Genomic DNA, 15,135 nt, shown 5'->3' on the forward strand with positions numbered 1-15,135 from the left:
ACTAAGGATTACAAGAAAGGTACAGAAAAGGGCGAAGAAAACTTGATCGCGCGAGAACAAAGGCGCGAGGTCGCGAACGCGAAACGCCGCTCGTGAGTGGCCGAACACACACACACACTCCACACCGCACTCAACGAGCTCGCTGAATTTCACACACTTTTGCCACGTGAGTGACGAGTTTTGAGGTGCTAAGGAAGCACGGTGACCGTACGTGAGTACAGTCGTTTCGCGTCCGAGAGAACGAAGACAAGATTTTTACCGTACGTGGGTACTCATAAGAGTCGCGTCGGAGAACTGCTGCCGCACTCGTCGCGTCGCAGTCGACTACTGGCGGTCGTGGCGGAAGCGAGCCCGCGGCTCGGCACGGTTCGCGCGCGAGCCAACAGGTGCTGCCACCATCCATTCATACGCACTTGCGCGCGCAGGCGCGAGAGTTCGTTTTATCACCTAAATGCACGGTTTGCATTTAGGTAAATGTTGCGCCGTAACATACTGCCGGCCGGGGCTGCGAGATTAGTTGATATTACAACGATAGAGTAGGGTTAGACTTAACACGTATTGATTATAATTAGTATTTAGTATGTACATTAGTATTTACAATGATTTTAATCTAGTTTTTGGTTCAGTAAGCCTTAAAGAAGGTCAGTTTCCGTTGGAGGGACTGCCCGTTTGATTATCACGCATCAGTATCACAATCAAGTGTTTATCTTAACTAAAAAACTTTAACGCGCGATTGAATCGCAAGAAGATCAGTTTCCGTTGGAGGGACTGTCTTGTTGATTAGCAACGATATCACAGCAGATAGGTTTATCAATTAATAACATGAACATAAAAACTTAAATTTAAGAACTCGCTTAATTTTGGTAACAACACTAAACCTAGACAAGGTCTTCGAAGGACGCAATTTTTAAGTAATTCACTAATTCACAATTCGCATGACAGCCACACTGTCGAAATCTCAACAGAGACTCAGTTTCCCGACTACCTACCCCGACACAAGAATCACCCTCTCGGCATGATTCTTGGCTTCTGGCTGTGGAACATCCCGATTCCACCCTTCTCGGACCAGGCTTCAATTCGCATTCCTGAAATACGATAAGGTTCAACTCGTTTTTGGCAAACCCGATCGCGCACATTCAGAGCGCAACAAACGATCACTATGGGGGGTCTTGTTGAGACTCCGACGCGAGCGTATCATCCTGAGCTACTGGTAAGATACAAAGCCGCGTGATGTTTCGCTTGTAGACTCCCGAGGCCGTCTTGACTGTTGCTACCCTAGCAATGCCATCGCTCCCAGGGTGAACCTCTTCGACCACACCCAGCGACCATCTCGCACACGCAGGATTGTCCTCCATCAACAAGACCACGGACCCGGGTGTTAAGGTCGTGTTGGAGGTCAACCATTTTTGTCGAGTTTGGAGCTCGTGCAAATACTCTTTTTGCCACTTCTTCCAGAAATCCTGTCTGGCCTTTTGTATGATTTGGTACGTGCGTAGCCGGTTGTCAGGAACTGAAACAAAATCGGGCTCGGGTAAGAATCGGAACGGACGACCAATCAACAAATGCGCGGGAGTTATTGCAAGCGGATCGTTTGGATCAGCGGAAATGTAATACAAGGGTCGAGAATTAAGAATTGCCGCTATCTGTTTTAGAAGCGTATCTAATTGCTCGTACGTTAGCTTTCGATCTTTAATAACACGGTGAAGGTGATGTTTAAAACTTTTAACTGCAGCCTCCCATAATCCGCCGAAATGCGGAGAGAGAGGTGGATTAAAATGCCAGTCGATTCTATTGGACGCGGCGTGACCTTGAATGGCGTCTTTGAATTCCGGCGTCCCGTGCAAATCGTAAATTTTTTGCAGTTCGTTATTCGCGCCCACAAAATTTGTACCGTTATCGGAATATATTCGTTCTGGTATTCCTCGTATTGACATGAATCGATCAAAACATGCCAAAAACGCTTCTGTCGAAAGATCGGAAGCGAGCTCGATGTGGACTGCCTTAGAGGCCATACATACGAAAACACAACCATAAGCTTTGATGAAGCTTCGATTCCGATCTTTCTTTTCCTTGATTAAAATTGGGCCAAAAAAATCAACTCCCGTGTGATTGAATGGGAAAGCGCCGATGACGCGGGACTCAGGTAAATCCGCCATTTTCGCATGCGCGAATTTGGGTTTCTGACGAATACAGGGAACGCATCGATGGACAACGTGTCGAACTTGGTTCCTACAGTTGAGAATCCAAAATCGCTCACGTATGGTATAGAGAGTTGCTTGGACCCCTCCATGAAGATTACGCTCGTGAGCATCACGGATGATAAGATCGGAAACGTGATGATTGCTGGGAAGTAAGACAGGATGTTTTTGATTGAAAAACAAATCCGATTTCTTTAAACGTCCCCCCATTCTGATTAAACCGTCACTACCTAGGAATGGATTGAGTTCGCCAAACTTAGTTTGACGTTTGAATGAACCTTTAACATTTACTACATTGGGTTTTTGCGCGGCCGAGAGAATGTTAAATTCGGGACCGAAGCTTTCGCTTTGAATCATAAGGAGAATCCAGCGCTCTGCGGTTGCTATTTCGGATGATGATAAATAACGGACGCCTGCCTTTGATCGAGCTACTTGATCTAAGTCGCCCGACGGAGTTCCCTCGTTTTTCCAACGCAAGAGTTACGCTACCGACCTAAGAAGACAGCCGTAATCTGAGAATCGGGCGTAAATACTGCTAGCTGAAGTATGGGTGAGGAGAACGAGTCCGTCCCCCGCATGAGGAGGGTTGTTCGAAACGGATTGCGGCGTCGGAGGCCACTGCTCGTCGGTGAGGCTAAGCCACTCGGGGCCTGATTTCCAGAGGGTACTACGTATGAGATCGCCGGGTAATAGTCCGCGCGACAACGGATCAGCTGGATTGTCCTTTGAACCGACATGTCTCCATTCAGCCTTGTTGCCTAGTTTTTGAATATCAGCTACTCGATTGGCTTCGAACGTTCTCAATAAGTGCGGAGCCTTTTTTAACCAACAAAGAACGATTGTTGAGTCTGACCAGAAAACTACCCGATCGACCGGAGAATACAACTGATCTCTTGTCTCAAAATACAATGTTTTTAGGAGTGATGCTCCAGCTAATTCAAGTCGAGGAATCGTGTGTTGACTTAAAGATGGGCCTTTATTTTTACTGCAGACCAGTCTCACGGTGACCTCGCCTAACGCATCGACAGAGCGGATGTATAAGCACGCACCGTATCCGTTCATGGACGCATCGCAAAACCCGTGTATTTGAGTAGAAATTGGGTTTGCGCATCTTAAGCTTCAAGGTACAGAAAATTTTGTCAATTGGGGAAGTTGTTCGGCTAACGCGACCCACTTTGTATAAATGTCCTGAGGAAGCGACTCGTCCCAAGTAATTTTTGCCTTATGACAATCTGACATCAAGCCTTTAGTGAAGAGAACTAGAGGTCCGATTAAACCTAAGGGATCGAAGATTTTTGAAATTTGGGAAAGCAGCCTCCTCTTAGTTTTAACGAGTTTCGGATCTTCGAGATCAACCGAATACATGAAAGTATCGCGTTGAGAATCCCAGACGATCCCAAGAGTCTTTTTGATGGGATTGCCTTGGATTCCGCAATCCAAATCAAAAATCTTTTTATCGATGTTGTCTAACGCTGATGGATGGTTAGAGGCCCATTTGCGAATGGTGAAACCTCCTCTCGCCAGCAGCTGGATCATCTCGTCTCGGATGGCAAGGAGTTCCTCCAGCGTGTCTGCACCTGAAAGGAAATCATCGACATAGAAGTCGCGGCGAAGGAGAATCGAAGCCCGCGGAAAGTCGGCTTCTTCGTCGAGAGCGAGCTGAACCAGCGTTCGAATAGCTAGAAAGGGAGCGCATTTAACGCCGAAAGTCACGGTGTTCAGAACGAAAGTACGAATTTCACCCTCATGGTACCACAGGATTTTCTGGAACTTCCGGTCCTCTGGATGCATCAACACCTGGCGGTACATCTTCTCGATGTCTGCAGTTTCGGCGAACAAATGAGACCTTAACTGAACGAGTTGTTCTTGAAGTTTCGGCTGAATGGTAGGCCCTGTCAACAAGGAATCGTTCAACGAAATTCCGGTGGAGGTTTTTGCGGATGCATCAAAGACTACCCTACACTTCGTGGTATCGCTAGACTCTTTGATAACCGCATGATGAGGGAGATAGTACCCGTCTTCGTCGTCTACCTCTAGCAGAGTCATGTGACGGAGCTCTAGGTATCCATTGAGCTCCTTCTCGTACTCGGCCTGGAATGCAGGGTTCGCCTTGAACTTCCTCTCCAGGGCGTGGAATCTGCTTAACGCTTGCTGTTTGGAGGAACCTAATTCAAATTTCTCGAGGCGGAACGGCAATCGAACGACGTAACGATCTGACTCGTCCCTGGTGGCAGTTTGAACGTAGTGTTCCTCGCAAACCACGTCGTCGCGAGATTTAACAGGATGGTAATCCAGGTCTTCGATGGTGAGGAATCTCTCGAACAGCTGATCCAATTTTACGACCTTACACGAGATGGAATCGAGAGGCCCATTGACGTCTGAACCTCCAGCGACTATCCAACCAAACGAGGTTTTTTGGAGAGTGGTCATGGAACTACTACTAGTTAAGTTTATCTGGCCTATTTCCAAAGAAGCTATTGTGGGACCAGATGCTAATAAAACATCGACAGATCGCGGCGCGTGAAATTGCGGATCGGCCAAGTTTATATTTTTTGGAATATTGAACCTTTCTCGAGGAAAAGTCTCATTGGGCACTTTATCAACTATTGTAGGTACTATCAAGAAATTTAAATTGTGTTCTGTATTGTTGTAAGTAGAAAAAAAGGTAGCTATAGTATATTTTTCTAAAACAGTGCTCGAATCGTCAACTGCTCCAATATTAACGAAACATTGTTTAGTTGTTAATTGTAAGCGATCAAGGAAATTTTGAGTCATCAAGTTAGCGTTTGAACAAGAATCTAACAATGCACGTGCCATGAGATAACTTCCTTGTTGAGTTCGAAATTTCAAAATTTCGGTAGCCATGAGCTGAGAATCAGGGCGATAAGCGTTAGACGCAAGTATTGTAACTGGATTTAGTCAAGTCGTTTTTTGTTTTGAAGAAACCACATTCTGGGATCTTTTATGAGGATGAAGTAAAGTGTGATGCGCTTGATTGCACCCTGGTTCCCGACATCTCTTGGTACTGTCGCAAACAGAGGGGTGAACGTAAAGGCAGTTTCTGCATAATTTATGCTGATTGACGAAACGGCACTTTTCGTTGAGGTTGAGCTCTTTGAACGCAGAGCACTTGCACAAGCGATGTGATTGACCGCATTTGAGACACGCGTTACTCGACGCATCGGTGTCGGTGGTAGTGGTAAGGATACGCGCATCTACCTTCTGCGTTTTATTCGGACCGCGTCCGGTGGTTTCTCCTGCCCTCTTTTTTGACACATGCGAAGCTGATGCGTTCGTTTCTAATTGACGAAGTTTGAAAGTAGTATCCTGAATGAAAGTATAAAGGTCTTCTAATTTGGCGACTTTGTCGCTTGACAAACGATCAACCCAGCGTGTGACGACACTAGAGGGCAAGGCGTGTTCGAGAAGGCGGATCAACATTTCCTCGCCGACATTGACTCCCAAGGACTTAAGCATACTGACGTGTTGACGCATCGTTTACATCAAACTCGTTAAAGTTGCTTGTTTTGCTTCGGTAATCTTGGGTAAGGACAACAGTTTGTCTAGATGTTCGGTGACGATAATGCGTTTTTGATCGTAAGCCCTGCAGAGTAAGTCCCAAGCGAGAGAATAGTTTTCCTCGCTTATGACGTACTCAGCGATGACCGTCTCAGCCAAACCCCCCTTGACCGCGCGTTTCAGTTGCGCGTGTTTCTCGTACGCGATTATATCCGAGCGATCGTGGACCAACGCCTTGAAACTCTCCTTCCACCGAGGCCAGTGCTCATGCCTGCCGTCGAAGGTTGGCACTTCGATCGGTGGTAACTTTGGCGCATTGACCTTGTCGACAAGCATGGACACTGTGTTATCCAGAGCGGTGGAGTTCGCAAAGGGAGGAGGAGGACGAGGTGGTTTCATCCTGTGGACTCTACTCGCGAGATCGTAATAATCTTTTTCGATCTGAGCGTATGCAGCGACACGAGGATGATCTGCCTGCAACGCGGTCAGCTCTTCATGATTATTCACGTATTCATTGAAAAGCGTACAGATGTGCTTCATTCGTATGTCAGCATTCAACGCATCAGGGTTTTCGCCTTCTAAGAAGGTTTTCAATGATGCAAGTGATCTTCCCAGCGCAAGGCTTTTCTGCGCAATGCGCTCTATGCGCTTTTCTAAATCACCCATCTTAACTTTGAAAATCAAATACTAACAAAATTCTAGTTTACTCAAAACTGTGCTGGAGAGATCAAGTGGATCGAAAATCAGAATAATTTTGTTTAGTGTGCAATAAAGCACGAGAAATGTTTTTGATTCCCTTACGCGAACAATCGTTTCCGACCAATAATTCAGCAACTTTCTTGCAATTAAGCAAGGCAACCCCAACACAATTGTTTTTTATTGAATCGAGAAAAAAAAAACTAAATTATTATGCAAGAAGACGCGTAAGAGAAAATAGCAAGTAGCAAATTGACAGAATTTACTCGGACAAATAAATTATAAACAAATTTTAAATGTTAAATCCAAAGTGATTCTACTGTAAAAAATAAAATTTTTAAGTAATTGAATGTTTGATTAAGCATAAATTATTAGATTAGAAGAATAAGTTCAATTTACTGAATAGTGTTTCAATATTTTTAACAAGTAAATTTATTTGGAATGTCAATGACGAATTCACAAGAGCTACGCAAGTTGCAGTTGCAAATAAAAGGTATATTGCGAATTCACGCAGAGCAAATTTGAATGACGCAACTCAATGCGCACCGCTCTTGAGAGAGAGAAGAAAACTCATCTTATGCTCGTTCGAGCGACGCCGATGGCTGGCTGCGTGCGTGAGGCCCCCTCGACGAGAGCGATGGCATTGGTCGACGCTGCTGACTCCTTCTCCTCTGCCGCTACGGTTGGCGCGAGTTGACGGAGGGAGACGAAGCTGTCGCTGGCGCCGTTGTTGTCCCTCTCTCCTTCGCCGCTGCTGTTGGCGGTTGGCCGAACGCCGACGTTCGGAGAAAAAGGGGGGAAGCGAGAGAAATCGCGCGCGCGTTGAGACAAATTCGCGCGCGTTGAGACAAATTCGCGCGCGTTTTTTACGCTCTTCTTTGTCCCGATGCACACACACACTCACTCCCGGTTTTACACTCGCACGACGTCACGAATATCCGCGAATGCGAATTGAGAGAGAAAAAGAGATGGAATTTCCCGCCTCACAGGAGGCACCATGAAATGTCGCGTGCTGGTTGGTTAGCGCCAAGCCAGCTTAGTTAAAATTTCCTTTGTTGAGTTTACGTTGATTTTTTGCTTTTTGAATTTTTATAATCTCGTGATTTTATTTTTATTTGAATGCGCACGAGAAATGAATCGAGGTTAATAAATTTAATGCGTAACGTACAGGGAAAAGCCATAAAGGCAGAAAAACCCTTTTATTAAAGCACTCACACTAAGGATTACAAGAAAGGTACAGAAAAGGGCGAAGAAAACTTGATCGCGCGAGAACAAAGGCGCGAGGTCGCGAACGCGAAACGCCGCCACGGGAGTGGCCCAACACACACACACACACACTCCACACCGCACGCAACGAGCTCGCTGAATTTCACACACTTTTGCCACGTGAGTGACGAGTTTTGAGGTGCTAAGGAAGCACGGCCGTACGTGGGTACAGGAGGTTTTGGTTTTTGTACGTAAGTACAGGTGACCGTACGTGAGTACAGTCGTTTCGCGTCCGAGAGAACGAAGACAAGATTTTTACCGTACGTGGGTACTCATAAGAGTCGCGTCGGAGAACTGCTGCCGCACTCGTCGCGTCGCAGTCGACTACTGGCGGTCGAGGCGGAAGCGAGCCCGCGGCTCGGCGCGGTTCGCGCGCGAGCCAACAGGTGCTTCCACCATCCATTCATACACACTTGCGCGCGCAGGCGCGAGAGTTCGTTTTATCACCTAAATGCACGGTTTGCATTTAGGTAAATGTTGCGCCGTAACAAACCCAGACGATAAAAAACTCTATCTTGTCGACAAAGGCCAACCTCAAGGTAGCGTGTTGAGTCCTATATTGTATGCAATTTATACCAGACTCATTAAATCTATCCTTGGTATAGATATATAAATCCTAGAATTTGCTGACGACATTGTCTTATTCAAACACTGCGACAATTTAGTAATCGACATCGAAAAACTAAAGTCAAACCTCAAATCTGTTTTAGAATTCCTCAAAAATAGAGGCCTTCAATTAGCACTACATAAGTGTGAGTTAATCATATTTAACAAAAATAAAATAAACGTCAAAAATATCCAATTAGACATAGAAGGTGAAATTATTTCCCCGACTATCGAGATCAAATTCTTGGGTATGGTTCTTGACCAGAAACTGAACTGGCAAAAACATATTTCCTATTTAACTAGGAAAGGCATTTTCGCAACACGAATAATTAGCTGTTTACGAAGAACCTGGTGGGGGGCCGACCCAAGTACACTAATTTTACTCTACCAATCTTTGGTGAGATCCAGATTGGAATATTGCAGTTTTTTAATGTCCCCATGTGCTGACACTAACTTTAACAAACTTAAAAAAATACAAAACACGGCTTTGAGGACAAGGGGATTCTTCCTTAAGGACGACCGGCCCATTTCGCCCGGCTCCTTCCTTGATGCTCTTCACACTCATTTCCGAGCCATTCAGCCGGTACCAACCGCACATTACATCAAGTCCAGAGTCTTCATGCACCAGGATCTTCGTTCTTGCACACGCACGTCTTCAAGCTGGTGGCGGCAATCAAACCTCCACTGACTCCGGCCCTACTCTGGTCCTCATCGAGTCATCAGACGACTAGACGATTGTTGCTACGTCATCGATGTGGATGGGAGGCCAGCTACCATTTCTACAGCCTAGCTGGTCACTGGTTATGTCACCGACGACATGCCGCAGCTCGCACCGCCATCGGTTTGCTATGTTTGCTTTCCTACACAGGAATCCCAGGCTACTTGCACGCCTGTGCCCAAAGCGTCGCAGTCCACTCTGCAACCGGTCCGCCACGTCCATCCCTCGCTACCTACTCAAGGAGCTCAGGCCAACCTATCACTTGAGTCCAATCCAGACTTGCCTCCAGAATCGGCAACTTCCAGGGGGAGAGTAGCTGTGGCGCCCCTGCCGTCCAGCCTGCCTTCGTCACCAGCCGGCAGGCACCACTCAATCGCACCACCAGCCGCGCAAGCAAGAGCTAGCGCCAAGAGCTGTGTGCGCAGTCACACATGCGCGCTGGAGTCGGCGTGCACGCTCCCGACCTGATCGTAGTGTCGATTCAGCCGGTCAAGTTTTTCTTGTGCTTCTTGCTACATCTGAGGACTTTTCGGAGCTCGCTTAGTTTCTTTCTTCTATAAGTTGTTCCCAGAGCGGTTCAGTGTATCTTGACTAACGCTGCTTGCAACTCTATACATACATTCTGCCATTAGTATACACAATCACTATTAAAGAATTAATTGCGGTATAGCATTAACACTGCTCATTATATTCAGTCCATTTCCTCCTACTATTCCATGTAGATTTTATGATGCACTGCATCCTAGGTGCCAGTATCAGTCTCATCATCCAACTCTACAATTTTGTAAGTTACATTTCCATAACAACTCTCGAACATATGGACATAATTTATGAATTATGATCAATCCATACGAGCATCTCGTTAGCATAAATATCTGTATAGACATTGATACGAGACAATCATGACGTAATCAATGGAAAAAACTATATCCGTTGTTCAACCAACAATTTATCTCCTTTCAAAGATTTTATTATCAAACAGTGATTTACAAAAATAAAGAAAAGGATTTTTCGGATCAGTCATCTTTTTCGCTTTAATATTAAACCACCTGACTTTTTAATCTCTGTATATAATTAATATTTTATCATCTGTAATTGTTAACTAACTATCAATTGTTTCTCTAAAAAAGATCAAAATAATATTTTCCAAAACTACATTTTATCAAAATAAATTTACTAGAAAAGTCGGCGATGCAATTTCACTTTTCAAATACAATAATAATTATCAATATATACATGAACATTCTTGTTATAGTTCTATAACAATATTTTTTTTGATCAACTTTTATGGTTCAAGTTATTGTAAACAATACAATATAAAAGCACCGTCAGCCTCGAGGAAAAGCCGATTAAGTCTTGAAAATCAAAAAGCTTCATGTACAGCATTTATTGAAAAAGAAATGCTTGTGATAGATTTCTTGTTGTGCTAACAGTCGTTGGATTGTGCATCCACGGTTCACATACGGCTTTGATCAATATATAGAATAGCAAAGCAAAAAATAACACACCAAAAAAAGCGGAAATGCCATATCTAAAAATGTTAATGTCCATTAAAAATATGAAATTAAAAATATAGAAAAATAGAAAATATTACCTACCCAATAAGCCAAAAAACAAATATTCCAAAAGCTAACGCTGACATCAAACGGTAACTTGCAGCGGAACGAAGACTTATATGCGGAGGCAATCGTTTCTCATATCCAGATGAAAATCCGTTCGACGTGCGTTTTGGTAATTGCACAACCTTGGTCGGAGGCTTTAAGATTTGTCGTGTAATTTTTCCCAAAAAATCTCTTCTGCTATATATTTCTGCCATCTCCCGCTGGTACTGTAATCATGAACATTTTTTTAGTGAGACATTAATTCAATAATTAAAAATGTACAAAACGCGTAGTTCTTAATTCGATTAGAATAAAAATCATATATAATAAAAAAAATTGATATTAAAATGATACCTTAGTATTAAAGTAGTTGCATAACTTATAAAACAATCTAACTAATAAGGCATTTTCATAACTTCGAATTGGTTGCAATTCAGGATCCCCCATATACTCAATGTATCGACAGTTTTGTCGACCGTCTTGAATAGGTACGAAAACTCCTGGCCTACTCGAGTCCAAACTCAGATCCATCTTTTGAAAACAGTAAATACAAATTTAATAATATCATTTTATCAAAATATTGTTTAAGTTTTGACAGAATCGCATTTTAATGCATAATAAAAGATGATTCAATTGAATTACTTTAAAGTTTCTGATATATAATAACAAATAGAAACTGAGAACTGAAAAGTTGAGAATGTAGACTTGTGAAACTTACTCGCAAGTAATTTATTTGATAAATTAACAAAATAACTTATTTAAAAATAAATTAATAAATAACTTACTTGAGACTGATTGCAAAATGATGTCGACAAAATACTTTCATGATATTCTTGATCTGCTACCACGGTGGAATGAGGTACATTATCGACATTTATCTACAACAAATAATAATTATTTAAAATAGGAATTTGTAGTATTTGAATGCTTTGAAAAAAATTGTTAGTGTGTTAATACCTGACCTACCTGAAATATGTCTACCAACTGTTGCTGAACATTGGCTAGGAAAACTGGTACTCTTTTTCTTTCTTCTAGACTAATGTCATCTGAAGAAGAATCGTCACCATTGAAAAATTCCCAAAGCATCATAATAAATCTTCTTCTAGTCTTCCTTTTTTCTAACGCTTCTACTAGACTAGTTGCTGTTAAATGTGCTTGCTTGATTGTACTAAAAAAAGATATTACCTAAACGTGAAAGATAATACTTAAAGTTAGTTTTATTAATGCAGAATTAATAGTTAGAAGTAAATGAAACATTCAATAAAGTAAATAAAACATTACTTGAGAGACAGTTGTTGGAGAAAACATGGGAACATATTGGTAAGATGGTCCTTCTAACTCAAGAATTTGTTGTCGAACTATTCCAGTCCACTGACTAGTTTGACGATTTCGTGTACACGCAAAATCATCAATGCAACTTTCAACTTCTAATAATATTTTTGCAATATGTGGCTGGGAAAACACCTTTGGAAAAATATAATAAAGATCAAAATTTAATTTTTGCTGAGAAGAAATTTTTATAGAAAATTTTGCAGAGCGCTACCTTTGTAACTCTGTACAACATATGAGCATTTTTAGGAGCAACGAGATCTGTTCTCATAAATCGTGGTAAAAGTTGTTGAAAAATCGCTGTATAAGCTAATAAATTGTTAGATATAAAAGGTGTCCACCTGGCTATATCGTGGATTTTTCCCCGTTCTTCATCCTCAATTTTTCTAAAGAAAAATAATCAGCTTACACATATTTATAAAAATGTGACCTCTGTAAAACCAAAATATATTTACTTTGTATAAGGAATTACTTGATCATATCTCCAAGGCTGTATAAAACTCAACCAAGCTTCTAAAATCAATCTAAAAGAGCTGTCGAGTGGCCAATGATAAATGGCTTTTCTTAAGAAAGTATAAATTTTTCCTTGTACAGAAGGAAGAATTACTCTAGAAATTAAAAGTAAATCAATATAAGATATTATTATCAAAATTTATATAGCCTATTAATTAAATATGAATGAATCAAGTTGGTAATAAATAGTTGTGGTAAGAAAAATAATAATCAATTTTACCTTTTTAATTCATCCATAGCACTTTTATCACCTGTATAACCATTTGCAAACTTATGTAAAGTTTTAATGAAAGTTCTTACAAGGCGAATGTGTTCACCAGAATGTATACTATGCTACAATATTTTATTTCAGTTTATATTACCAGTGATTTAGTCAAATATTCAGTAAAAATATTCAATTTTATAAAAACTTTGCTATTACCCTTCGAGGAAGAGATCCAGTGATTTGTGGACTTCGATTGGGAGAAAACTGTTCTTCTTCTGTATATTCCAGCCAAAAGTCAAGGAAAACATGAATTATTGTTTCACTTCGCCATACTTGTGGTAAACATTGTTGCTGAGGAATCCCTGAATTAGGATTCATCGAATTAGAAGATAATATTGTTGCTCTTAAAAGCCGTGGAGTTTGTAGTCTAGATATCATATGAGAGTTAAACAAAAAATAAATATTTTATTTTTTGGGTTAATAAAATATTTTTAAAATATATTTTTATCAAATACCTTTTAGTTTCAGGAGATTGCATCAATTTTCTAGGTGGAGTCTTTTTTACATATGGTCCAATAATCGGTAAGACTGGTGAATTATCTCTTGGCAAAAAATGGAAAAGATAACAATTGGCCAGTTCAACATATACAGTTTCCCAATTCATCCATGCATTGTCTTGTTGTTGGATTTGCAACCATGGATTTGTAAGGTGGTATGCAAAATGAAAAATGTAATACTCAAAGGGATATACAGCGTATTAAGGAAAATATTTATTATTCAAAATTAGTTCACTGACTTAATTGTATAAAGTTTTTCAAAAAGGATACTCATAACTAGAACAGTAGATAAACGAGCAACATGATCATCTTTGAGTTTATCCAAATAAAATGGAGGAATGAGTCCTTCTTCTAACATATGGCGAATCTTTGACTGCAATTAGCAATTGAACACATCAGTTAATTTAACAAATTCAAAACTAAAGTACAATTAAGTAATGTGAAAAATTAAAGGGAATTTTATATTATCTACACTAATTATCTTATTTATGTTACATTTACATTACAATGAACATTTTCAAGAATTTAACTGTTAATGATCATTATATATATTATACATATCATATATATTATATTATATATATAATATATTATATATATTATATATTATATATATTATATATTATATATTATATATTATATATATTACATTATTATATATAATATTTTTTTCCAGTCTTCTCTACACTATCACTAAGTTTCAATAAACTAAAATAGATAAACTAAATAGCATGACTTAAATCATAATATACTTTAAGATATATGAATATTACTTTCAATTGAAATGCTAATATTTGAAAGACATATTTAAACTTACTGGTAAATATGATACTGGAAAATTATATTTCAGATAGCAATCTGGAAGTAACTTGTAACAAAGAGAAAAAATTGGTCCTTGAGGGCTTAAAAAATTACAAAGAACTTCATATTCCTGAGGATTTCTTTTAAGAGTTACATTATGCAGACCCCATCCTACATTATCTGATACTCCAAATAAAGAATGTATGAGTAGTGGAAAAATATGCTGCAACTCTGCTGTACTTAATTCATCCATAAGCCTAGAAAGTTCTCTGCATCTCGGAACAAGTGGCTGATTTAAATAAGCTTGGACTCTACCCTGTAACAAGGTTTTTTCAGTGTAATTAATTATTTACTTATAAAAAAACAAATTTTAACAAGTGGAATTGATTGATTTATTAAAAGAACATTAAAAGAGCGTTGAAAACTGCTACATCTATAATATTAGAGTAATATTAATATTAGACATTAATGTAATAAAATCTCTAATAGTAACCTCAAACGCTATAGTTTAAATTAATTTCATTAAAGCTAATAAATCATTGCTTACCGCTACAACTTCTACAGGACTAGTCATTTTCAACTACTTGAGCATCTGTACACAAAATCAAAAGAGAAATTTCAAATAATAAGTAGCTAATTAAATAAAATCTAGTATGTTTACATACTTGTAACGTGTAGAGTATTCTGTTCTGTTTTGTTTTGTTTTATTGGCACCAGTGGGGCTTAAGGTAAAGCCACTTTCCATACGGCCATCAACTGACTTTACTTTACTTTACTAGATGGCAGTGGGTCTCTGACTGATGTGGGGCTCTGCCTTAGAGCATATATACATGGAGGCACCCCGCTGTGTAAAAAAAGTGTGACCGTTTTTCAAGCCAGTGCGAGAGAGAAAGAGAATGTTATACCCTTTTCTGTCTCTTTAGTTATAGGTTAACAGCTGTTTTAAACCCAACACAATGTAGTTTGCCGGTTCAAATCTTATAGAAAACTTTTTTATTTACATTTTTTTTATTAGAGAATAATAATAATAATAACTCGATAGGTATACACATACGTCAAAACATTTTTATTATTCTTGCATATAAATAAATAAATAAAATTCTATAAAAATAAGTCATTGAATTGT

General features: G+C 40.1%; 3 protein-coding genes across 3 annotated transcripts; all 3 read right to left on the reverse strand.

Annotated features, from left to right (window-relative positions):
- Window positions 1-1,157: 1,157 nt before the first annotated feature.
- LOC131674709 (uncharacterized) lies at window positions 1,158-2,156 on the reverse strand. The gene has a single exon (XM_058953549.1). It carries the CDS (start codon window positions 2,154-2,156, stop codon window positions 1,158-1,160), a length of 999 nt encoding a protein of 332 aa, XP_058809532.1.
- A 1,161-nt stretch (window positions 2,157-3,317) lies between these two features.
- On the reverse strand, window positions 3,318-5,693 carry LOC131674714 (uncharacterized). Its single transcript, XM_058953556.1, has 2 exons — window positions 5,148-5,693; window positions 3,318-5,066 (listed from the first exon to the last, which is right to left on the reverse strand). The coding sequence occupies exons 1-2, from the start codon at window positions 5,691-5,693 to the stop codon at window positions 3,318-3,320; spliced, it is 2,295 nt and encodes a 764-aa protein (XP_058809539.1).
- A 4,270-nt stretch (window positions 5,694-9,963) lies between these two features.
- LOC131674188 (sphingomyelin phosphodiesterase 4) lies at window positions 9,964-14,795 on the reverse strand. The gene is made up of 15 exons (XM_058952703.1): window positions 14,675-14,795; window positions 14,557-14,601; window positions 14,026-14,325; window positions 13,479-13,581; window positions 13,167-13,398; window positions 12,868-13,078; window positions 12,667-12,779; window positions 12,389-12,541; window positions 12,148-12,319; window positions 11,886-12,068; window positions 11,571-11,789; window positions 11,390-11,482; window positions 10,959-11,135; window positions 10,602-10,831; window positions 9,964-10,534 (listed from the first exon to the last, which is right to left on the reverse strand). The coding sequence occupies exons 2-15, from the start codon at window positions 14,581-14,583 to the stop codon at window positions 10,390-10,392; spliced, it is 2,358 nt and encodes a 785-aa protein (XP_058808686.1). The 5' UTR covers window positions 14,584-14,601; window positions 14,675-14,795; the 3' UTR covers window positions 9,964-10,389.
- Between the last annotated feature and the right edge of the window lie 340 nt (window positions 14,796-15,135).

The sequence above is a fragment of the Phymastichus coffea genome, unplaced genomic scaffold (genome assembly GCF_024137745.1).
Source record: "Phymastichus coffea isolate CEN01 unplaced genomic scaffold, Cenicafe_Pcof_1.1 PCOF00014, whole genome shotgun sequence".
Lineage (NCBI taxonomy): Eukaryota > Metazoa > Arthropoda > Insecta > Hymenoptera > Eulophidae > Phymastichus > Phymastichus coffea.

Excerpts from the sequence above, each read along its gene's own strand:
- LOC131674714 (XM_058953556.1), bottom strand. The coding sequence starts at position 5,693 with ATGCGTCAACACGTCAGTATGCTTAAGTCCTTGGGAGTCAATGTCGGC. Across the intron at positions 5,067-5,147 it reads CTCATAAAAGATCCCAGAAT|CTCATGGCTACCGAAATTTT; the intron begins GTGGTTTCTTCA and ends CCTGATTCTCAG.
- LOC131674188 (XM_058952703.1), bottom strand. The coding sequence starts at position 14,583 with ATGACTAGTCCTGTAGAAGTTGTAGCG. Across the intron at positions 13,582-14,025 it reads TTCCAGTATCATATTTACCA|TCAAAGATTCGCCATATGTT; the intron begins GTAAGTTTAAAT and ends TGCTAATTGCAG. Across the intron at positions 10,832-10,958 it reads GCAACTACTTTAATACTAAG|TACCAGCGGGAGATGGCAGA; the intron begins GTATCATTTTAA and ends TCATGATTACAG.
- LOC131674709 (XM_058953549.1), bottom strand. The coding sequence starts at position 2,156 with ATGGCGGATTTACCTGAGTCCCGCGTCATCGGCGCTTTCCCATTCAAT.